The sequence below is a fragment of the Dermacentor albipictus genome, chromosome 7 (genome assembly GCF_038994185.2).
Source record: "Dermacentor albipictus isolate Rhodes 1998 colony chromosome 7, USDA_Dalb.pri_finalv2, whole genome shotgun sequence".
Classification (NCBI taxonomy): Eukaryota; Metazoa; Arthropoda; class Arachnida; order Ixodida; family Ixodidae; genus Dermacentor; species Dermacentor albipictus.
In genome coordinates, this window is record NC_091827.1 from 55040065 (window position 1) to 55065555 (window position 25491).

The 25491-nt window shown below is 44.2% G+C and overlaps 3 protein-coding genes across 10 annotated transcripts in view; 2 read left to right on the top strand and 1 right to left on the bottom strand.

Moving 5' to 3' along the window:
- Nucleotides 1-25491, bottom strand: part of LOC135906758 (uncharacterized) — a 308457-nt gene that overhangs the window by 69969 nt on the left and 212997 nt on the right. Inside the window, exons 1-2 of one of the 2 annotated variants that reach the window (XR_011507415.1) lie at nt 24477-24607; nt 24023-24137 (exon numbers count right to left, since the gene is read on the bottom strand). Coding sequence is in view for 1 of the 2 variants with exons in the window: in XM_070522239.1 (XP_070378340.1) it covers nt 24023-24137 (115 nt within the window). In the remaining variant the exon portion in view is untranslated. Of the gene's footprint in view, nt 1-24022; nt 24138-24476; nt 24608-25491 lie in introns of those variants that run through there. The other variant, XM_070522239.1, reaches the window with a different exon arrangement.
- Nucleotides 1507-6592, top strand: LOC135906822 (uncharacterized). The gene is made up of 4 exons (XM_065438417.1): nt 1507-1640; nt 3445-3526; nt 4842-5050; nt 6242-6592. The coding sequence occupies exons 1-4, from the start codon at nt 1542-1544 to the stop codon at nt 6590-6592; spliced, it is 741 nt and encodes a 246-aa protein (XP_065294489.1). The 5' UTR covers nt 1507-1541.
- LOC135906793 (monocarboxylate transporter 3-like) overlaps nt 16199-25491 on the top strand; it is a 33717-nt gene continuing 24424 nt past the window's right edge. The window contains exons 1-3 of one of the 7 annotated variants that reach the window (XM_065438385.1): nt 16199-16308; nt 20084-20195; nt 22339-22552. The gene's annotated coding sequence lies outside the window, so the exon portion shown is untranslated. Of the gene's footprint in view, nt 16309-18195; nt 18872-20016; nt 20196-22338; nt 22669-25491 lie in introns of those variants that run through there. The other 6 variants (XM_070522235.1, XM_065438387.2, XM_070522236.1 and 3 more) reach the window with 6 other exon arrangements.

The following is a 25491-nucleotide window of genomic DNA, read 5'->3' on the forward strand; positions in this document are numbered from 1 at the left end:
GCGTCGAGCAACGCAGCGTTCGGCGCGGCAACGAAATGTGCGCCTGAGCAAGCCGCACGCCTGAGCCTTAGAAACAGCTCATTTCTAAGGCAACACCGCATTCACTAGAGGCGCTTTTGTACCGCTTTGAAGCATCGTACTCGTGGCTCAGTGGTAGCGTCTCCGTCCCACACTCCGGAGACCCTGGTTCGATTCCCACCCAGCCCGTCTTGCAAGAGTTGAGCCAAAGCCACTTCTCCTCTGTGGTGGCGTCACGGTGTCACGTGGTTTCATGGCGACACCGCCGCGCCTGAGGAGCTGGGTTGAGCCCTCGTAATATGCTTCGCATAAAATATTTTTGGTCACATGGACAGGCGAATATTAAAGTTATGGGATTTTAACTGCCAAAACCCCTTTCTGATTATGAGGCACGCCATAGTGGAGGCCTCCGGAAATTTGGACCACCTAGGGTTCTTTAACGTGCACCTAAATGTAAGTACACGGTTGTGTTCTCATTTGCCCTCATCGAAATGCGACCGCCGTGGCCGGGATTCGATCCCGCGACCTCGTGCTCAGCAGCCCAACACCATAGCCGCTAGGCAACCGCGGCGGGTGGATATGCGACTATAGAACACGAGAACAATAGAAAAAAAATAGAATAATGCACGCTTCTAACAATTAGTACTTATAATTCCGTCTGTAGCGTGCACTGAATGAAAACGTTGTTCTGGCGGGACGAACTTAGTTCGGAAAAGTTGGCGGCAACCGTACTAGGCGCTGTTTATGTATACCTTGATTCGGAATAATACTTTTAACGAAAGTAATCCAGAGCCAAAAGTTATTAATTGCGGAATCGCAAACTATTCCTAGATATCGCAGGCAGCTTTATTTCATTTTGTTTTGTTCTTTGTTTGTGTACTTTCGCGTGTCCCGCACTGCTATGATGCCTAAATTAGCCATATTCATATAACTTATTAGTAATGAAGGTAACTCCTTTGACATTGTATAATTAGGCTACCCAGTTGAAAGTATATTAAAGCACGCTCACTAAAAAAAAGGCATAACTCCTGTATTAATACGCCTTTCAAGTCAGAAACGGCCGCTGTCTTACTGCACCGGTAAATCGCTTAACGCGCATTAATGACGCACTTTAACAGTGAAAAACTAATACAAGTGCATACTTCTAGGAATTTCAATGTTCATAGAGATCCATCCGTGTTGCTGTACAGTGCGCTATTCCGCAGTTGCATCTTCTGGAATGGCGCCCACACCGGCAGCCTTGGAGTCGGGTAATTATAGTGAGCGTCGTGTTCCCCAGAGAGACAAGTAAATTGTGGCAACAGCTCCGAGTGCATCGTCCTTGTTAGGCTCTAGACGCTTCTTCTGTTTTGGTGCCTAAGAAGAATGTGCAATTACAAAAAAAAATGAAAGGTCTTTTCTTATAGTGGTTTGTTTATTGCTTCGGCACGTGTGCATAGAATGAGTTGGCTAAAACGCCGTGTTCCCTCCGAAATAGTGGGTTGGACACTGGGGTCTCATCAAGGCGTATATAAAGCAGCGCAATGGGAGAAACTGGTATTCGCAGCGAGCCAGCTGGTTTACGAAAGGGCGCGGATCTTAAGAACGCGCCGGGCGCAAATAACGCAGGGAGTCGCAGCCAGGTGAGTTGCATATTGTCTAAGTATATGCAGCGCTGTGCCTTCGAATGATACATGTTATTACGTTACTCTCTTTAAAGGATCAAAGACAGGAGGAGAGCAGTGAGAACCACGATTACCTATTCTTTCTTGTGTGCGCCTGCGTACTGCGCAAGATTTAAGAGATGTTTGTTCCGTAACGCCTAGATTGAGCATGAGGAAAGACGGTGCGTGGTGTTATGGCGGCGTTTTGTCTGAACGTTCTCTCGAAAAAAATGGCGACAAAATTAAATTGGCCAATTGTTCACTTTTAATCACACTCTTCTTTCTAGATCATTCACTGTTCTCTTCTAAGAATTGATAGATGCTGTCAGTTGAGACCGCTGCAACCGGAGCTCCAAATTGTTATTAGTGTGCTTCCGAGTGCATTCATTTTATTTCAGTAGAGTCCGGAATAGCCTAGATCGCACCATTCAATGTCAATGGTTCTTATCTTCAAGATTTCATGCTCCCAACGTAAACAAGCTTGATTAGTGTATTTCTCGCCCGTTTTGCATGGAATACAAAGCCCTCGTGAGCCAAACTGATGCCGAACGAAGCGTGCCCAAAATGATACGGAACCTTCCAATAAATTTGTCTCGCGTTCACTTAGCTTACCCGCCAGAATGACTATATTCCCTGAATTTTTTCGATGGGTTTATCTACTTATAATCACCGACCGTTCAGAGTCATGTGGTGCACCGCTTGGTCACTGATCACGCTCTCAAAACAGGAGCGTTCGATAGAAAAATTTCCGAGCGGAAAATAAAATGAACATTTTGGAAAACTTACTACCCAATATTGAATAGAATGTGAGATATGTTATCATTTCTTCGCAAAGTGAAATAAAAATTTGGTGACGAAGCCTGTTTAGTAAAAATTAACTTTTTACGCTGCTTTATTCTGTCATGTAATGCCACTCGCAAATGCGTGTCGGTTCAACCAAGAACGTTGCGCGTGAGAAGCGACTGCTTTGTCATCTGGCGTGCCACCTTATTTACAGAAATCAAAGAAGGCACGCGATCATGTGCACATAGATTGCTGTGTTTGTTGACGGAGAGAATTGTATTGCTAAAGCAACACGCACTTTGTTAAACGGATGGAAATCTCTTGACACTAGCAAAATAATCAACCGTATTGCCTAATTCGAGACAACAAATTGGTACACGTAGGCTAGTGTAAAGTGGGCATTTTTTTAAATATTGAGCATAAGTTATCTGCCCCGTGTGCTTGGCCGAAAATTCGGGCCTCTGCTGCAGAAGAATAGTTCCGAACACTTGCATCCATCGCTCATCCTTGGGGCTCCCATATGTCTTATCATACATTGTGTTTGAACGCAAACAAATATTCGCTAATTTAAATTGGTTAATTCTACAATCAAGTACAAATAGAACTGAGAGTATCATTAAATTTGTATTCAATATTTCAGATATTTGAATGCCTCTCAGTAAAATTGGAGTAGAATTGTTACAGTAGAAGTAGTACTAGAATCGGAGTAGAATTGTTACAGTAAACCAGCCCAGTTGACGCCACAAAACACCAACTTTCACTTGCATTCGCCGTCGCATACTACGTATTTTGTGCTGTGACTAAATATTCTGCGCGAAGCTTTCACAAATGTAACACATTGCCGCTTTCTAAAGCTTGGCCACGCCAAGTATGCATTGGTCTCTTTCTGTCGACCGTATCTAGTTAACGCTAACAGACTCGACGACGTTTAAATTTTTTGCGTACTGACAAAATTTTTTCTACTGAAAATGGTCACTTAAAGACGTAAACGTGCTTGCAGAACAGTGCAGCATTCATGGCAGCTCCACATTATACAGCGGTGCTTGCAGCGCTGACAGCCCTGTATCTCGGAAGGTCAACAGGTGAGTTTAAAACGTTGAAGGTGCGCGAACGACAGTAAACTTCGTTACCTGCTTTACGTCGTGTGCATAACAAGAATTTTTTTTGGTTGGTTGGCTTCTCTCATTTGCTCTTTCTGTCCTTATTCGTCTGCCACGGTAGAAAAAACAGCTAACCAAGTGCGCTGTAAAGTAAAGCTATTCCAAAACGTTTCTATTCCCATTCTGCAATCAGCCCTGCAGGGTTGGTCAAAAAGTTTTCGGGCCACTCCTCCCCCCCCCCTCTTCGCCTGCCTGTCACACAACGTCACAAAAACCGCGTCGGCACTTGATATGACGTGTACACACTAATTATGCACGAATAGACTGAACAAACTAAAAACAATTATTCCTTATTCGACGCCTTTTGCCATCATGCATCCGCTATTTGGCTAAACGTTTGTACTTCGCCTATCCGTCACACGACGTCGCAAGACCGCGAAAACTCACCGCGTCAAAGTGACGTGTACGCGTTAATATATGCCGAAAAAAACTGATTTTTTTTCGGAATTGCCGTATACTGCCCTGTCCTGAAAGGAATAGAAGATGGGTGCCATCCGATCGCTCCGGCACTGGCCACCAGCACTTGCCGGGGAGCATGGATTTATTTCCGTATAATTAAGTTCTTTGCATGGCAGTATAACGCTATCGAACTCTTTAGGTACGTATACATCATCACTCCGCCAACTCTTCATTGCTGAGGGTCAATTTTTGCGGCATTATTAGCCTTGCGTTGCACGCTACCCAGATTTTCGACCATACACAGTAAGCTAAGTAAGGGAAACCGGCCCAATCACAGACACCGACACCAGGCCCCTCATCCGGTTATTGATTTTCGGCTGCGTTGACTCGGCACATCGAAACCCTCTCCACTTGAGTGCACTCCTCGCCTCTCGTCAGCCAATGAGATAACAAAAACCGTTCCAGGTAGGCAATGTTGTCACAATGCTGCAGGTCACCATCCAATGCTTGCATCAGCGGTTATATAAATTTGACGTCAGGAGATTGGAATAAAAACAGGTTGGAATAGTTTTGCGTTATAGGACCCCAAAAATGTTTCTATAATGGGTCCCCTTCGTTTATTTACCACATTTTGCCCTGAAATTTAGGTTAGTAAACATAAGTGGAAACAAAACTTCATGTTTGAACTAAAAGTATTTGTGAGATGTACAAGGCTGGTATGTTGTTCAATGAAGTTACAAATCGGCGTTCATTTATTTCGATCTGACTGTCAACAGGATTTCATTCGCTTGAACAAACCCTTTCAATCGCATCAAAATGAAAATGCCCTTTTTTTCAGAAGCTGCGTGTGAAAGAGGAACCAAAGTCTTCGAGGCAGTTAACGAATTAGTCAAGAAGCTACCGGCCGAATATTCTGAAACTCTGAATCGCGAGTCAGACTGGGTACCTGGAGTAACCCTGACAACCATGACGCTCAGGGGCCTTGAGCAATGCGAAATTTTGGGACCCGTTCAGTCATACTGCAAAGGAAATGACGACATGACACTGGTATTTATCGTTTCTGACCTGTTGTCGCGGCTGCGAGCTGTTCCCTATATGTCATCTTTCTTGAGGTTAATACTCTTGCCGAGAAGCCCAATGTGTGCCCTTCTTGTGTGTTTATGAACATATATTCTTCTCCCATTGGACTAATGAACCATTCAGGTGTCCAGCTCTGTTGAAGCAAAGGCCGTAATAATATTCCTAGTGTTTCTCGTGCGAAAGTATCGACTGGAACCACCTTACTGCTTCCATCATTCAGATCACAGATGTATCTTCACTCAAAACAGCAGTCTACCACGCTATCGCATAACGTTGCCTGCATACCATTGTCTGCACATTACATTGCTTTGTTATGTACCACTCCTTTCTGTAGTGCCTCAGTGCCTTGAAAGTATGTATAATAAATAAATAAATAAATAAATAAATAAATAAATAAATAAATAAATAAAAAATCAACGTAATGAATAGGAGGCGCGTCATAGTGTTGAACTTCAGAATAAGTTTCACCTTCTGGAGTACATAGACGAGGGCTAAAATCTAAGCACACATGCGTTCTTTCATATCACCCCCTTCAAAATGCTGCCGCTGCGGCCAGCAATGGTACCAACCATCTCGTGCTTAATAGCGCCGCGCGATAGCCGCTAAGTCACCACGGTGGGTCGCAGGCCGCATTGCCATAAAACCTCCTTCATGCGCAACCTGACGTGAGCGAAACGCACAAAATACTCTGTTGGTGATGAACACGGCTATATTTCACCAAATCAGCACGACTTTCGTGTTATTTGTTTTAGTTTTGTTGTGTTTGTGGTTCTAATTTTTTTTCATTTTCAGGTGTTATTTTAAGGCATAACTTGTAATCAGCTAGCGTGAGAAAGGGGTAACTGGAGATCGATGGCATAGGCCTTCTTGGTATAGTCGGCCCAAACATAGGCGGATGATGAAGGTTATGTTTTGTTGTGGCAAGATATAAATCACAATGTGCTTAAGTCTGAAACGTTCTGCCGGGTATTTCGTGAGAGTGGTTTTTAGAACCCGGCAATGCATTGTTTAGGAGAACAAACATATGGGCGGCTTGGCGTTTAACAATTCATCCGATATCATGCAAACCGTAGGAAATATAAAGACTGAACTCATTGCTCCAGTACATACAGAGTTCTGGAAATATAAATGCTTAACCCGGACACTGAATTCTTGCAGTTTGAGCTACATTGCACACCCCTCTCAAATACCATCAACTGGAGTATGTGCAACGGACGCAACGGGACCCTGGTGACAACCATTCGCTACGCCAGGATGAGCGTGGAGTTTTTTACTGAACACATGGAGAACAGCACAGACGTCAACCTTGTTTCAGCCGGAACAGTGGCGCCCTCTGAGCTGACCGGCGTTTCGCTGACCTTGACAGGCAGCAGCAATTTCCTCAACGGCGCCGCTTCCATATTGGTTGCGTCTTTCTCGGAGACAGTCCGAGAAATGTGGCTAGGTACCCTTCCCGGAGTTCTTCTGAACGTACTTCACGAGATCAAACGAAAGCGACAAGACTCCTGAATTTATATATGGTGAATAAATAAACGCCCAGACAGCTATTATGTCGTGTCATTCCTACTTCTGTAATTCGTTAGAGATCGCTTATAGAGTACAAATTACGCCAAAGGAAGGAGGGTATGGCCAAGAATAAACGGAAATGCCACAATATACATAGAGCGCTAAGGAAGGTATGAACAGGAAAAACACGCAGGCAACGAGTTAGATTACTACATCAGACATGGCTAGTGTCAATGTGTATGTATATACATAAGTTGTCCAGCACTGTTTATTCCAAGAAAGGCAACACCCCAGCTCACGCGCGAAGAAGTCGAAGAACAGGGAAGAGGATGATGGCTATGTACAAATGAAAACGACGAAGTACGTTAACAGTGCTTATATAATATAAGCACTGTTAAATTATTATATATTGTATTATAATATATATATATATATATATATATATATATATATATATATATATATATATATATAAACCAGAAGAAAGGGGGTTAACTGAGGGACCCGATATTTATTAGTCATATAATGAGAAGCCAACAAACACTGACACCAAGTACAACATAGGGGAAATTGCATGTGCTTAATAAATGAAATAAAGTAATGATAAATTAATGGAAATTAAAGTGGATGAAAAAACAACTTGCCGCAGGTGGGAACCGAACCCACAACCTTCGCATGTCGCGTGCGATGCTCTACCAATTGAGCTACCGCGGCGGCGTTTCCCCATCCACTTTCTAGGGTATTTATGTGTACTAGTAGAACCCTGGGAGTGTTAGCCAGCGCCCCCACTCACAGACCTTGGCGGCAGACGTGGAACGTCTTTTTTGCCGCAGGCGTCACGAGAACGTGATCTTTTCGGGTGAAGGCAACTGGTCAATAAACCCACATATGCTACCTGAAGGCATCAATGTTGCCGGATTCGAGACCCTGGTTATGTAATAAACCAGAAGAAAGGGGGTTAACCGAGGGACCCGATATTTATTAGTCATATAATGAGAAGCCAACAAACACTGACACCAAGTACAACATAGGGGAAATTGCATGTGCTTAATAAATGAAATAAAGTAATGATAAATTAATGGAAATTAAAGTGGATGAAAAAACAACTTGCCGCAGGTGGGAACCGAACCCACAACCTTCGCATGTCGCGTGCGATGCTCTACCAATTGAGCTACCGCGGCGGCGTTTCCCCATCCACTTTCTAGGGTATTTATGTGTACTAGTAGAACCCTGGGAGTGTTAGCCAGCGCCCCCACTCACAGACCTTGGCGGCAGACGTGGAACGTCTTTTTTGCCGCAGGCGTCACGAGAACGTGATCTTTTCGGGTGAAGGCAACTGGTCAATAAACCCACATATGCTACCTGAAGGCATCAATGTTGCCGGATTCGAGACCCTGGTTATGTAATAAACCAGGGTCTCGATAAAGTTTCTTGGTCTAATAAACCAGGGTATGTAATAAAGGTTGTGGTTTCGGTTCCCACCTGCGGCAAGTTGTTTTTTCATCCACTTTAATTTCCATTAATTTATCATTACTTTATTTCATTTATTAAGCACATGCAATTTCCCCTATGTTGTACTTGGTGTCAGTGTTTGTTGGCTTCTCATTATATGACTAATAAATATCGGGTCCCTCGGTTAACCCCCTTTCTTCTGGTTTATTACATAACCAGGGTCTCGAATCCGGCAACATTGATGCCTTCAGGTAGCATATGTGGGTTTATTGACCAGTTGCCTTCACCCGAAAAGATCACGTTCTCGTGACGCCTGCGGCAAAAAAGACGTTCCACGTCTGCCGCCAAGGTCTGTGAGTGGGGGCGCTGGCTAACACTCCCAGGGTTCTACTAGTACACATAAATACCCTAGAAAGTGGATGGGGAAACGCCGCCGCGGTAGCTCAATTGGTAGAGCATCGCACGCGACATGCGAAGGTTGTGGGTTCGGTTCCCACCTGCGGCAAGTTGTTTTTTCATCCACTTTAAGTTCCATTAATTTATCATTACTTTATTTCATTTATTAAGCACATGCAATTTCCCCTATGTTGTACTTGATGTCAGTGTTTGTTGGCTTCTCATTATATGACTAATAAATATCGGGTCCCTCGGTTAACCCCCTTTCTTCTGGTTTATTACATAACCAGGGTCTCGAATCCGGCAACATTGATGCCTTCAGGTAGCATATGTGGGTTTATTGACCAGTTGCCTTCACCCGAAAAGATCACGTTCTCGTGACGCCTGCGGCAAAAAAGACGTTCCACGTCTGCCGCCAAGGTCTGTGAGTGGGGGCGCTGGCTAACACTCCCAGGGTTCTACTAGTACACATAAATACCCTAGAAAGTGGATGGGGAAACGCCGCCGCGGTAGCTCAATTGGTAGAGCATCGCACGCGACATGCGAAGGTTGTGGGTTCGGTTCCCACCTGCGGCAAGTTGTTTTTTCATCCACTTTAATTTCCATTAATTTATCATTACTTTATTTCATTTATTAAGCACATGCAATTTCCCCTATGTTGTACTTGGTGTCAGTGTTTGTTGGCTTCTCATTATATGACTAATAAATATCGGGTCCCTCGGTTAACCCCCTTTCTTCTGGTTTATTACATAACCAGGGTCTCGAATCCGGCAACATTGATGCCTTCAGGTAGCATATGTGGGTTTATTGACCAGTTGCCTTCACCCGAAAAGATCACGTTCTCGTGACGCCTGCGGCAAAAAAGACGTTCCACGTCTGCCGCCAAGGTCTGTGATTGGGGGCGCTGGCTAACACTCCCAGGGTTCTACTAGTACACATAAATACCCTAGAAAGTGGATGGGGAAACGCCGCCGCGGTAGCTCAATTGGTAGAGCATCGCACGCGACATGCGAAGGTTGTGGGTTCGGTTCCCACCTGCGGCAAGTTGTTTTTTCATCCACTTTAATTTCCAATAATTTATCATTACTTTATTTCATTTATTAAGCACATGCAATTTCCCCTATGTTGTACTTGGTGTCAGTGTTTGTTGGCTTCTCATTATATGACTAATAAATATCGGGTCCCTCGGTTAACCCCCTTTCTTCTGGTTTATTACATAACCAGGGTCTCGAATCCGGCAACATTGATGCCTTCAGGTAGCATATGTGGGTTTATTGACCAGTTGCCTTCACCCGAAAAGATCACGTTCTCGTGACGCCTGCGGCAAAAAAGACGTTCCACGTCTGCCGCCAAGGTCTGTGAGTGGGGGCGCTGGCTAACACTCCCAGGGTTCTACTAGTACACATAAATACCCTAGAAAGTGGATGGGGAACGCCGCCGCGGTAGCTCAATTGGTAGAGCATCGCACGCGACATGCGAAGGTTGTGGGTTCGGTTCCCACCTGCGGCAAGTTGTTTTTTCATCCACTTTAATTTCCATTAATTTATCATTACTTTATTTCATTTAATAAGCACATGCAATTTCCCCTATGTTGTACTTGGTGTCAGTGTTTGTTGGCTTCTCATTATATGACTAATATATATATATATATATATATATATATATATATATATATATATATTGACACGTGTGCATGTGTATCTTTCTCGGGTGACCGCGTTTCACCGCTGCACAGATGTTATCACGCAGCGCAGGACACGCCTGCATGTATGGGAAGTTTCTGGAATGTATCGATGGTTCCATCCGCTGCCTGTCACCGAACCTTGTGTAATCTGATTGCATGTATGCGCAACGCGAATAATGTAGAACTTTGTGGAAGACATGCGGATCCCAGCGATTAGCCTGGAACGTTCGACGATTGATGTATAAAAGCCGACGCACATGACCCATTGATCAGATTTTCGACGATCGCCGATCGTGTTCACCGCTATCGTTGTGCTGTAAGTGTAGCCTGTTTTTGTTGGCACGGGTTCGCCCAATAAATGTTAGTTTTGTCTTTCACAGAATTGCTATTGTGTTCTTGAACGTCGCCACCACGTGACAATATAAAGATATAAACAGAGCTATAGACGGCTGGCCCCCGGTAAATGCGCAAAGTACCCTAAATGCTAACACACTAAAATAAACAATCGCGCAACTATTACGAGTCTCCAGCAAAGTGATCACGCTCATTTACGAATGCGGCTGGCGTATGTTGAATGAGCGCTATGTTATGAATGCATTACGCATATCTGTTTTTTTTTTTTCCAAACAAAGATCCTAATCCAATTGCAGCTATGTATATGCAACCTACTAATATTGGCAGTAATTCATATGGGAATAAACATTAAGCTATATGTTTCAATACGTCTGCATTACCTAATAATAATAAAGAATAAGTTTCCGATGTTCAGCAACTGGATGTCTTGAATCACTGATGGTATTTCTGATTTGTGCTAATGTTCCTTTGAAATAATCCCCGTGATGGTCTCAAGGCATTTCGGCTTAAGAATGTTAAACCCAGGCATTCAAATTGGTGGACAGTTTGGGCGCGCCGCGAGCTGAATACGATATCAGCATGGATTTGCAGTGGTTTATTTTTCGTAAGAGTATAACCGCCGTTGTGCGTGTTAGGAGCCATTTGACTTGGCAAAAACAGTCTACTGCCTTCGTATTGTTGAGCGCAAACTTTACTACAATTTGTTCTGTCATCATTACTGCACCGTCACCTTCTCTCGTTTCCAAATTAAAGAGGAGCAGCGCAGAAATAAAAAGTGTCACAGTTTAGGGGGCGCATGTCGCAAAGCGCGATCAAACCAGACGTGCGGGCATGTCACTGCTGATGACTGGACGGCGCGCACTATACATTCCGTTATGCTTCGGCCACGCGCTCCGCTGCTAGCGTTTATTTTCATCGGGATAGTGCATATACATGGCACAGTGAAGAAGTAAAATGAGTTTTACAAGCAAAGAAGATGAGGCAAATGGCTGAAAAAGCTTCAGAAGCGTTGTTGATGGAATGAAGTTTGAAAATAAGCTTTAGAAAGCAAAACAAGATCACCATTGCTCATAATTAAGAAACACTTGAGTGGCAAATCAATTCTGCAGATTATTGTTGCCACGAACAACTGGCTATAGACTACGAGCTCGTGCGGAGGCTTTAGAAGTGACATAACCGTCAGGAGGAGGAGGAAATTACTTTATTGTGTGCCCTGCGAGTTGGTGGGGAGGGCCAAAGGTCGCGCCTAAGTGACCGCCAGGAGTTAGTGGGCTTTGGAGGCATCCGCGGCCCGCTGGACGGCCCATAGTTGATCCTCGAGGGCGGGCTGAGCAGTGCGGCCTCCCAGCGCGTGCGAAGGCTGTTGCTAGAGGACGCGTTTTTGTTACCTTTACATATTCCTCGGCATCCCCATAATATATGCTCCGGAGTGGCTCTGAATTCATGTGTTGCATTTGTCCGTTTGATATATATATATACGGATATATGATGTGCAAGAGCACACGATTCGGATACGTCCTAGTTTGTAACCGCCGCCATGCGACAGACTGCTTTTTTGTCAATTTTGGGTGAGGTCGTGGGAATACGCCCCTCTGTGAGGAAATATGTTTTTTTTGTTTTGTCGTGTGAATATATTACCCCGCACCTCCACCACTTTGTCACGTGTCTTCAAAGAGGACTCGCGACGTTTAAAGCAGACAGCTGGCTCTCGAAAAACACGGCGGTGGGACCTGGCTTTCTAGCGGGCGGGGCTAGCACACGCGCTTCTTCCTTTTTCTTCCTCTTGGATCTTCTCTTGCACTGTGCCCACTACTGCAGATTCTACCGCCATGTTTTTCAGGGGCCAGCTGTCTGCATTAAACGTGGCGAGCCCTCTTTGAAGACACGTGACAATATTTTTTCTATAAGCCTCGTGCGAAACATGAACGCTAAATAGCATTGCTGCTATAGATAAACAAACCACAAAAGCTGTCTGTGTTATGTTAGCTTGTCTGTTACGGACGCGTATTTGCTCAATATCCTCTGGGACGTATACAGCCGTATATTGTGGCCTGTGGGGCTTAGTTCTAAAGGTGATGTGCTATTTGCACTGCTGAAACTATTTGTATTACTTGAAATGTACCATGTAACGTGTTTCAGCAGGTATTAACGAATTAATCAGTTACCTTGATGTCGAAGAATTCGGCGAAGTTTGGCTGGCGAGGAAGCACTACGACTAGGGGTGTGTGAATACTGATTTTTCTAGACTTAATGAAATACTCATCGAATAGTGTCATAATCTAATCAAATTGTATCGAATGTCGCGTACTTTTCAAAAAATGAATAGCCGTTACAACAGTTAATATAAAAGGTTAAGAGGTTTTTACACAGCCTGTATAATTTACACACTCCATTACACCCTGCCCTAGTACTAGCAGATGACCCCCTAGTCCTATTTGCTAGCCTGTGTGACTTTTCAGAAAATACTGGTTATTTCCACCAACTATATTGTAATGCAGGTTTACCTGCTCTAACGTTGCGTTTCATTTTGTCTTGTGTCTGGTGCAGCATGGCCTTAGTTGCCTGTGTGCCATTAGAGCCAAACTAACCAACCAATTAATATAAAAGATATGTTCACATCCCCATATTGTTAAGGTTATTAAGGTTATTTCATTACACAGTAAGCTATGAAGCGTTGTTTAATTAAAAGAACAATGGCGCGTTAGAATAAAACATGCAGTTTCTTCGCGCACACAGGGCTCTTGAGAGAGTGCAAATGATCGCTTTACAGCGAGTAAAGTATTTCGCCAGAATAGCAGCTTGGGCTTGTTAGTTTTACATCCTAGTGTCAACAGCGCAAAACGTAGACGGGACCCGAGACGAAAATACGACCCCACAGGCGCTGAGCCTGTGGGGTCGTATTTTCTTCTCGGGTCCCGTCTACGTTTTGCGCTGTTAACACCAGGCACTGAAGTACGGCAACCTAAGTCGCGTAGCCTGCACTAATACGCAATATCTAATGTTTTATATCTATACTATGGTCTGGGGGTGAAAATTTACCGTACTATGGCTACAATTTGATGTTTATTTCAGTGTGTTTAACATTCAAACTCTTTAAAAAGTGTTAGAAAAATATTCACATTCATGAATACTGAATATTCGACACGAAAAACGAATCGTATAGGACCCTATTCTAATTGATATTCGGATGCTTCGGATATTCGAACATCCTTAATTAAGACACCGAGAACTTGAAGGCTTTAACTTAAAAGCGGCCAGCTTTTACTAACGCCTCCGTCTCATTTGGACGTTGGACACGTAGCAATGTAGAATGTGTATATTTGCTCATAAATGGAACAGAAGTTCGCCTTTCACAGAAACGTGACGTCACTCTAAATAACAGAGATATAAGGTTTCCGATATGTTATCCAATTCAAAAAGCTTCTTTAGCTTTAATTTCGTTCTGGTGTGAATATGACACTCACATTATAATACAATAGACGGCCTCCTTGGAGTATTCTTTCCACGTTCAATAGTGTATGTATCCAATGTGCCCTTCCGCCCTTATATCGGTATCTCTGCACTCCTCTACTTATTCTTTTCCGCACACCATCTCGGTGGACGGTTGGGTACTCGGGACGGCAACTAACAGATGCTTTACGGTGCGACTATAAAAGTGATACAAAGAGCGATATGTCATGGGTATGCCCGCCGAGTCCACGCAAGGTGTTAAATTGCTTTGCGCTAGTGTTCTTGCACCCTCCCCGGCACAGCCGTTTGTTTGGCATTGCGTTTTCGTTCGTTTAGAAAGCGCCATGCAATAAGAACGCCGGTTCACCCCCTACGGACTCTATGACACCTGATACACCTATGACACCTGGTAGCCTCTGGAGCGCTGTTGATGCGCGCAGCAGGAATAGCCTCGAGTACATTTTTATTGCTGCCATTGCTTCTCCCTTGATTTCATGATTATGGAAAGACTTTGCCAAATATTTAACTTGCCGTTGTGAATGTCCAAGCAAGCTGTCACTGCCACTGATAACACACATTTTACATTCATCGAGCTTTTTTTTTTTTTTTCGTCGACCAACCAAACATGCAGGCTTTTCAGGAAGATAGCAATCAAAAACGTGGGACTGAAAGAGTCGAACGTGCTTAGGCTTGTCCACTCTTTAATCATTAGCCGGATCACCTATGCTATCCCGTACTTAAAGACAACTAAAGCAGAGAGAGACAAGGTAGACATCCTCAACAGGAAATGTGTCGAAACCGCCCTAGGTTTACCACCGTGGATTTCAACCCAGACGAGCCTGAACCTAGGAATGTCAAACACCCTAGAGGAAATGTGCGAGGCGAAGCTCATGGCACAATATGTCAGACTAACTGGCAGCAAAACGGGCAGATCCATCCTTAGGAAACTGTGCTACCAGAGCCCAGAATCGCGACAGGAGATAACCGCCATCCCCAATGAAATTACCAACAGGTTAAGAATACCCCCCATCCGAAGAAACATGCAGCCCATACACAACGAGGGATGCAGGAGAAGCAGAGTCCAAAGACTCCAAACACCCTCCTCCAAAAACAAGGGGTAGTGTACACCGATGCGGCAGAGTACCCAGAAGGGCAATACGCCGCAGTAGCAGTAAGCGTCAAAGACGAGCAAATCTCGAGCTGTAGCGTGAGGCACTCTTCACCAGAGGACGCAGAAATGGCGGCGATTGCGCTGGCAATCACAAACCCATCAACTAGAATAATTATCACCGATCCTAAACTGAAATCAAAGCCTATGACACCGGCAAGGTGTCAAAAGAGACCGGCAAAATTCTACAAGGAGGCAAGGAGAACGTACCGAACGACCTAAATAGAATAATAAGGGCGCCCGCCCATTGTGGACTCACAGGGAACGAGATAGCCAGCGAGGTCGCCCAAGGACACACACCGGGCCCCAGCGTAGGCAGACTACTGTCTGTCCAAAAAGCGAAACTTAACTACAAACAGAGAACTTGTAGAACACTATAGAATGGGCAGGAGGACCTTCCCTCCCCCCATAGATCTCTCGCAAAGAAGGACGAACTAATCTCGCAAAAACTGCAGACGGGTACCTTCCAAAACACGTATATCCTACATAAATGGCATCCAGAGGTGCTCTCTTCCAAAAGCAAAAGCTGTGAAGGCATAGCTACATTAAATCGCATGCTCTGGGCATGCCCAGCACTAATTGGCCTGCATGGGAACAAAGAGTCGCTGGAATCCTCCCTCCGTAGCCAGGAAGAACAAGCCCAAAAACAAGTCATCAGTCAAGCCCAGGCCACCGCCGGAAGCCAACTGATTCCGGCCGACGTCTAGGGGGGAGGCAGACGGTGAAAAGGGGAGCTGCGTCTCACCCCGATCACCCATACTCTCTGACGGGTGCAAATAAAGGGCCTTCTCTCTCTCTCTCTTGTCGTTGCGCGTGCGTTTTGTTTTGCATAAAAGGATCGGAGAAACAATAAAGCAATGATAGCATAGATAAGCGCTTCGTTGTGTCTGCTTCTCGCCCTCTGCGTCCTATTACCCAGTTTTCCTCTGGTACGACTTACCGCAAGATAGGCAAATTGAACAAGTGTCTCTTACAATTCATTTATTGGCGTGTAACAGCTGACGCAATATTGAAAGGGCAACAAAAAAAGTTACAAGAAAAGTTATGGCAGAGTGCCAGGTGAAGGCACTCTGCCGCAGTTCCTTATCAGTTATATTGCTTACCGCAGTGCGACCCTGTCATAGCTTCGTGGAAAATGTGAACGTCTCGCCTGTGTCGCAGACGGCTCAACGTTAGTGGCACAGTCACTTACCAAGTTGTGTCTTAGTCCCCAAGGTACGTGTGTTCAACTCATCGGCATATATGGCGCATACTGCAGTATGCAAGGAGTAATTTAGTATTACCGAGCAGTACTGTAGTCTTTAGGAGACAAAAGTACTGTGAAAATGGTTTTCTGCACCTTCGCAGCTGAGAGGTTCTAGTAAAGGTACATATTTAGGCTGAGATTAAAGGTATTTATTCTGTCTCTTGAACACTTGAAGTCTTGCACGTAGTAGCGGCTGCACTATTCTCTGCGACCTATTTATTCACATGATAATGGCATAATTTTAGTAACCTATTCACGTGCCCATTCATCTGTATCCATTGACTACACTTCCGTTCTTCCTTCAAATATTTTCATTTCACATATTCGTAGATGGCCCTTCACCCGTTCCTCCATCACGTAAACTGCAGAACTTCACTTTGATTTCTTAAAACAATGCAAAATCTACCTACGCACTTTGATTGTTTCACAGTGCTACCTTGCGGCCCTTATATTTGAAGAACATGTAAGAATACAGTGATCGTTGTCCTTTTCTTGGCTTGCGTTACTTTTTTGTTATTCTTTATGCTTTGCCCTCGTATGTTGGCACTTGTAGCATGTACGGATTCTATACTTTATTTTTCACTGATTGCGGTAATTTGCGGTATATGACTTGAGAATGCCTGTCATAGGCGCTCCAGCTACACTTTATATTTTACTTAGAAACGCGTCTAATGATCAAGGTTGCTTGCGACTTCTTCGCCAAGATTCAAAGCATTGGTACTCTAACCCCTAATCCGAAACCCTTACTCGCTTTCCAGCCTACTGAAAGTTACTGTCGTTGCTTGTGCTTTAAAATTCATGGTTAAATTAAATCAAGTGGCCTCAAAGTGGCACAGATACATTTCGCAGTCACTAATGAAATGTTTCATAAACAATGAAAAAGATAGAATACTTGGCCAATCTTGAAGAATCCCAGACCGATTTACAGCGAAGCAGTTTCGTGCACTTCCAATGGGAATTTTAACGGCCTGAAATTAAACCATGCACTTTAACAATGGTTGCATTTGGCTCTCCTCTTTTAAACGGTGCCCAGACATTAGCGCTTTCGAACACATTTTCAAAAGAATATATATCAAATATCATTCCTGAACCACGGCCACTTAACCTCTCAAGTGCATATGCCATGATTTTCCCAAAATGTGTGCAAAATTTGATATTGAGAGCTCTTATTGTTCCTCGAGTACAGCTATCGACCTCTTTCACCGCTCTTACGGCATGCTTTTAGGTCTTTTGAGCCCTTGTATAGGTGCTCAACTGCGAAAGCCGTAGTTAATTACTCCTCTTTGGCGTTTGACTACTGATCCGTTCAGACACGACCCCTATTTTAACGAGATCAAAAAATACACCCGCCCTTATCCCCGAGCAGGAAACCGACACGCCATCAGACCAAGGCATACAATCAATGAACATTGGTTGCCTTGGTTCCTTGCCTCCGACTTAAATTGCTTCCTATGAAGCAAGCCAAGTTACGGTTTCATTCATTATCTCTATGTAATCTTCATCTCCATGATCTAAGGCTGCGTATTTGTTTGCAAGTACCAGCCTGAATTTGCTTTTACCCTTACTACTTCTAGGTTGACCTGTTTCTTCTTGACCAATTTTACTCTTTCTCTCTTCAACTTGAGGTGAATCGTTGCCCTCACTAACCTGTGGTCAATGCACTTTACCCTACCTATCACTTATACATCATGTACTATGCTGGGATCAGCGGAAAACATGAAGTCAATTTCATTTCTTGTTTCGACATTAAGACTTTTCCAGGTCCATTTTTGTTCCAACGCTTCCTGAACAAGTTGTTCATTATTCGCAGTTTATTTCTGACCGCGAATTCTACCAACGACTCTCTTCAGTGTTCCTCGAATCCACACAGGAGTTGCCAATGTGTTGTTCTCCAGCCTGCTTTACCCCACTTTTGTATTGAAGTCGTCCATGTGTACAGTTTAATGAATTTGAACTTTTCGCATCGCTAATTCAACATCATCATGGAACTGTTCTCTTTCTCATCATAGTGACTGGATATTGGAGCGTAGGTTTGTACTACCTTCATTCTATACCTCTTATTCAGTTTTAATACGACTACTGCTGCCCTCTCAATAACGCTTTATAATTCTTCAGTGTTGCCCTCTATGTCCTTATGGATTAGGAATCCTACTTCGAATGGCTTCTTATGTTGTAGTCCTCTATAACAGAAAACGTGGGCATTTGTCAGCCCTGCATAAGCCTCGTCAGTTCTTCTAACCTCACTAAGGCCTGTGATATCCCAAACAATGACTGATAGTTCCTCAAAGAGTCCTGCTAGGCTAGCTTCACTCGGGAGGCTCGTTCAGGTATTAAACGTTGCAAGTGTAAGTTTCAATTGGCGGCCTGTCCAAGTCCAGAGATTCTTAGCACCCTTTGCTGCATTACAGGCCTGACCACTGCCTTTGCCAGTTGCCCCGCAGCTGCTGGGGACTGAGGGCCACTGGTTAGTCGAAGGAGTCATATGGCAGGGAGTGGCTGAATACTGCACCACGGCGACCAATTCCTATTCTGGTTAGGGATTGCCTTGTTGAAGCTTAGGAGGGTCTTCGGAATTTCGTTGTACCTGTATTAGTATAGCCCCACTTGCTCTCGGAGTTTTGGCCGGTGTCAGGCGACACTCCAAGCGTGGAGATTTAGTGTACTGGGGAAGATGAATAAAATAATAAGTGCTCTAAATCAAATGTAATAAAGAATCATAATAAAGCTCATATCAAGGCTCAAATACCACAATTTCATCCACAACACACTTACTACATCACCCTTGTTACCTCGAGTTATCGTGGTGTGACCTGCAGTTATCGTAAGACACTGGAATATCCGGCAACGTGTAATCCTCGTCGTTTCTAGTTGCATAAGTTGGATGTTTTCGCTATTTGAGTCTATTGTGGACTTGATGCCGCGTAATTTGGAGTCGCTTCACCGCAAATTCGGTGCGACCATCTCGGAGAGCTGCCAGTACAGGATAAATTAACCGTGACCTCACCGCTGGGATACCTCAACGAGCAGCACTCGCCCGTTTATATCGCTGGAAGGTCGGAAAGAGCTAAGGATGTGGGTGCGAGCTCTTCAGGCGCGAAAATGCGTCGTCCGAAACTATAGGCAATTTGCAGGTGCTGCGAACTGTTAGCGCATGAGGAAATTCGCGCGCCGTCCAGGGTATGGGGAGGGATAACCTGCTCTGCGAAAAGAAGCAGTTTTTAGGTTCCGAGGGCGCCGCGTATCACTAGAAAAAAATAGTTGCAATCTCCTTTAGGTGTCGTGTTGCAACTAAAATGTGACCTTTCTATGGGATGCTGCCAAGTGCAGCTCCGTAATTTTGTAATAACACAGAGAGTCAAAAATTTCAAGATGACAAGGTCAAAGAGACAGTTTCATAGCTTCTTATGAATTGCTACGCAACAAAAAAGCGTCCTTGCCGATGTCATCGTCACAATGAAAGCACTTGCGTTCTGGCACAAACTAGAAGCAGGAACATATGCGCTTAGGCAGCATGCTTTAGCTGGTTTCCTTCAATTATGCGTGTACAATATACAGGATAGCACAAGCAAAAAAAAAAGCAAGAACACTCTGCAGTACGTGTATCAAGTTTCTTTTCTTTCCGTCTAATCTGATGTTTCTCCTCTGTTGACACCGCGGTTAATGGCCTTTTTATCTAGTTGGTGGGATGTCACAACTTCGCGAGTCCTGAAAAGACACCCGAGTAGCCGATGAACTCTCATTCAGATAACTGCTTCAACGTCATATCATCTCGAGTGCCAAGTCGGAGCACAGGAGGGCATCGTACGGAGTAAGTCCATCTACTTCTGTACCTGTACAAGTGTCATCACCGCAAGAGGTCGGTAACAACGATATAGTTTGGCGCTTTTACCCTCGTCACTGCGAAAAAGAAATGTGTTTAAGGGTACGTGCCGCAGCCGGAATCCGAGTGTTCGCACGAGAGATGACGTTCTATGTGTGTGACACGCTCAGTTCTCAGTGCGCTCAGTGACCGCATCCACTGACCGCAGATGCGCTCAGTGTGACCGCATCTACACTCTACCGATGCGATGCTGCCCTGCTTGGTCGGCTAAGGCTCGCAGAGGCCTTTAGCAAGTCTTTTCTGTCTTTTCGAATTGCAGCAACCGTCAGTGTTTCGCCTGATGAGTAGTGTCGCGAGGAAATCATTGAATATGTTGCGTCCGACTTTCATCATCACAGTAAGCGAAAAAAAAGTGAAAGCTCGCGAGTGCATTCACACTCGTGCATTGATGACATAACATCACTGCCAACGCTGTAGCGCCAAGTAAAGCGAAGCGCATATACTAACAGCACGTCAGAGTTTGCACATAGATACATAAAAGTGGTTGTAATACTACAAGCAAGTATATGTATCTTATAAATCAAGAAGGACCCACAGTAACCTAAAGGATGCTCCTAGTATGATTCGCATTATTCGAAATGGCACGGTGCTATTTCAGACGTTGATATAAAATGAAGAGGCGACAAAGAGCGCACTTGTCGTTGCTCTTCGGTTTGTGTCCTCGCCCAAATTCGCGCTGTTATGTTTCTGAAGCAGGGGAAAACACAAGCGCTTCACGATTCAATTGAAGAACTAGTACGACTGAGGAACCGACCCCGTCAGTATTAACCTCGCTGGACTCTGTTCCATGTTCGGAAGCAATTAATGTTAGACCATAGCAATGCCCGTTGATGGCGCAGAAAGTAACTAAGTCATTATTGCATTATCTGCTGTCAGCAGCTCACTTCCACCGTTGATAGACTTGGATTGTGTTTTCTCCTGTGCGTGCATGCGTGCAACCACCTCCATTTATCTCGCGTGCTTTCTTCCATGCGTTCCCCTTTCACAGCGCGTAGTAGCAATCCGGACGTCGTTCTGTTTACCTTTCCTACAAGAGGATGACAAAAATCGATCTTTCAAATGCGGACCGAATACCAATGGTTACCATCGAATATGGAATTGAATATCAAATATTCAAAGAGAGAAGCGTAGATTTCCCACAGGCATTTACGAGTAGGGCGAAAAATGCAAACTATGTACCAGGAACAAAGCATGTGTTTGCAAGACAGGATCACTAATTGTCATATGAAAAAAAAAACTGCAAGAGTAGCATTTCAATAACTTTAGAGCCTGCTTCCACACAAGCTTTCGAAGAAAGAAAATGGCCGCTCCAGGAATGTTAGAAAAAAATGGCGACGGAAAAACGTCAGCAGTATTGGGAAAAAAAGAAGCTGTTGAAGGATTTGTGCGCTGCAGAAGCATCAGAAAAAGAAAGCATCACATGTTCTAGCGCAAAAAAAAAGAAATAAACCGGCTAGATCACTACGCTACCGAACGTACTAAATTACAGACCACGCCTAACAACCACAGCTTGTCACGTAAGCTTCCAGAGTGAAACCAAAAACAAAGCCTGCACAACCTTATATTGTGTGAATGGTTTCGATAGCGTCTGTCGTTGGCTCACTACTGGTAGCTTGGGATAGTTTGTTTAGCATATGATTAACCGTGAACAGACTTTATTCTTCAGGTTTTGCGAAATATTTTGTTAGTTTTGAAAATCCTAAAATACCAATCGTTTCTATTCAAACACGAACATGAATAATTAGTGTAGAGCATTCGATTGACATTACCAACCTAGAATATTACCCAAGAGCTGCACCCTAGCGTTATCTTATTCCCTTTCTTACTCCCCAACAGAGTAACCAAACACGAGAAACCGGAACTGACACTCGAAATATCCTACTTCGGTAAAGAGAAAGACGAAACATACGCAAGCGTATTCACCTGCATGCACATACGTAACGAGCGTAGGTGGAACATGACGCGAGTTTACGCAGATACCAAAAACCCCAAGCCGACAGGCAAAATTCTGCCGCTTATTTTGTTTTATCAGTTACGTGTTTTGTACCGGTGTGTTTTGTAAACTAGTTATTTTCATTCTGCCGCTTACACACTCGCATGAAACGTGTATCTCTCGCAGCGTCCGATAAAGACCCACTTCAACGTGCCGATATCTGCGAGAGCTGGCGGGGCACGTGTGTCACTCGAGGTGTTTTCGTCCGCTCTATGGAAGACAGTGACCTGGTTTTGCGTGTTCTTGAACCATATTTGTATCTCCCGCGTCCTCGAGCCGAAAGGACTTTCTGGTTCACGCTCCTTCATATGCCTCCGCTGCGCGTCTTCTTCTGTGCATTGTAAGTATCGGGGTAAACACATAGAGCCAGCAAATGCGGACATACGAGTGCACATTGTGACAACTTGGGCGCTACGGGTAAAGAAAACTTCCGTGGAATAGCCTTCTTAAAAACAGGTAAATTTTTTTTTTCGCAATGTGGCGTCAGCTTTGCAGTAAACGTGTGAGTAAGTATAAATCAGTGTGACTTTTATGTGTTCTTTTCAATTCGCCACGTTAAATGTTTTGGGACCGTTTTTACGTAGAATAACATTTTCTTTTTTAATCACACGGAACGCGTTCGCCGAGAGATTTAGCTACAGGTTGCAGCACCCTCGGAGCATTAGCGTGGATAAGCGATGAGTGGGAGTGGCTATATATTGCATTGTATAAAGCCACGCTTCGCTATGAAATATTACGCATGATTATCTTGCAATAAAACGTGCTGACAGCAGTGTATTCATCACGTATTGCCCTTTAGCGCCACATTGTTTGCATAAATATGCGCAGAACGTTTATATTCACTGGAAAGAAGGTCAAAGTGTCTTTCAGCGGGAGACTGGCATCCAGCCGCACATGTAATCTCTGTATTGGCCTTCGATGGTTCTCATTGTTTGTCTGTCGCTTGCGGAATTCCTGCTCTATCATTATTGCTGCACAACTCAAAACATATTATTTGCGAATCTCGCACTGGCTATAAGAATGTATGCATCGCCGTGCAACGTATGTCAAGCAGGAAGTTCATGCAAACTCCACATCACCAATTGCCTCATTCATCTCCGTTTCTTTTGTTTTTGTTATTTAGTTTGCTTTGAAATGCAGACAGGCAACCAATTCGGTAAACAAGCTAGGCCACTCTGAGTTGAACTGCGTCAGTAGGATCACCAAGTTGCTTTAGGGGAGATTCTCTATCGCTGTTGCACTAACATGCGTCACTTAAGCACAAAGCTGCCCTCACATAGTTGCGCACGCGACACCGTTGCGACAAAGCGGCAATGCTTCGATGAGCTAAAATCATTAGGTTACTTCATGTCAGCTAATAATAGTCGCTGTCTTCCGTAAATCGAACCCACCCACTCCACACAGTGAAAGGAATTAGAAAATCTGCCTTTCAAATCAGTCTAATGAAGTCCTCCAGCTAGATGCCGCCATGTCACACACGATCCTCAAATATCACTCATCTTAGATTTCCTTTGCTTGCAGCGAATGTGTGTAAAAAATCCGACGATTCACTTGCGATGTAAGCCTAATATAGCGTAGTGGCATCACAAGCAGACATTAAAAGAAAACATCAGTCATAGCTAATTAGGTCTGGTCGCGTAACCACCAAGTGAGAATAATGTAATTATCTTTATATTTCCAATGCAGCTATTGTAGTATAAATTTTATGGCGAGATATAATACGACTACACGTATAGGGTTCTTTTTTTCTGATGCTGAGTGATCTTCCAGCTAGTTCGGTAGTCTCCTATGTTGCTGCATCGTCCCTCACCTTGAGTAGCAGCATACGAGGCGACCAAGCGAGACGAAGTGAGTGTGAAAACGTCGCAGTATTCTGCTCCCACGCGATCGCATACTGTGTTGTGACGTCACTGCACCGTGTCCTCCTGCGAAATGAAGCAGAATCTGGCTGCACAAAAGCTATCACATTAAGATATTTAGGGTGCTCAGAGGCAGGTCAAAATTTTTGCTAAACTTTAGAAATCTAGGATATTCATTTCACGCAAAAGAAAAAGGAACAGTCGAAATCATCATGGCAGTCCACTTAAGCCAGGATATCTCAGAAGTGTTTTACAATTTCTTTTGAGCAAAATATGACTTCACTACTGCCTGACTTCAACTTCGCAATTGCAAATTGGGCCCAAATATGAATAGTGAAAAAAGTGGACGTGTTAATTGCATTATTTACTTACCTGGACGCCAGAATTTACAATGCATTTACTTACCGCCTCTCCCATAGGGGCACCTTTCCGTATGTTCTGCTCAACGTGGACCAAGCTGCCTTACAAAACAAGAATAGCTACGATGTTCGTTGATGAGACCAATGGTCTCTGGTTCAACGGCGCTTAATACGCGCTGGTGAACTTTTCTGTTCTGACTGATTAGGTAATTAGTCATAATTATTGTAATAACGAAAACCGAAGCCTCCGTTGCTTTTGTCTTTATTCGTTCATAACCGGCGCCTCGAACCTGTCAGCCTTGGCGCCATTAGGCAGCATGTTAGGCTCTATCACCCACGTGCCCGGCCTTTTATGTTCGCTCCTTACCTGGCGCTATCGGCCAAACAACGTTGCCCTCCCCATCCACCCTCCCCTGCTCTGAGTGGCGCTGGCTAACACTCCTAGGGCGAGATCTAGTGCGCATAAACAGGAAAGCAAGTGGATGGACTGATGACCTTCGGTGTGGTGTATCGCATGCGTAACGCGAAGGTTGTGGCTCGGTCCCCACCGGCGACACGTTATCTTTCGTCCGTTTTCATTTCCACTTTTCTTGATCATGTTGCACATTTCAATTTTAACAACTAATTACCTCTGTGCTTCCTTTGGCTTCATTGCATGGTAGTACTTATTGGTGAGGATTTTTTTTCTTTTAATGCGAACTCCTCTGTTTTCATTCTTCTCGTTCGAGCGTCCCCTGCATTATCTTGAGTGGTAGCAATGTAGCAATTACCTTGTGAGATAATAAGGCAATTGCACGAAAGTCGTAATTATCTTGCTTGTAATTTGTTATGCATCGGAATAAAATATGCTTGTTCCACCCTGTTCCAAGACATTGCAGCATAAAAATTCAGGCAGCTACTGGAGGCCGAGTAGACTAAACTTATAGGCCGTTTTTCTAGGTGCGTACCACTTGGTAAGAGCCGCTTTTTAACGAACGTCCTGTAAGTCAACCTTGTCATGTGACACTGCGTATGTGAGCCAGGGTCACTACGCATGCGTCGCTTGGTGTCGCGTAGCTCTT

Coding starts and splice junctions, on each gene's coding strand:
- LOC135906822 (XM_065438417.1), top strand. CDS start 1,542: ATGGGAGAAACTGGTATTCGCAGCGAGCCAGCTGGTTTACGAAAGGGC. Junction 3,527..4,841: donor GTATCTCGGAAGGTCAACAG/GTGAGTTTAAAA, acceptor CCTTTTTTTCAG/AAGCTGCGTGTGAAAGAGGA. Junction 5,051..6,241: donor GAAATGACGACATGACACTG/GTATTTATCGTT, acceptor GAATTCTTGCAG/TTTGAGCTACATTGCACACC.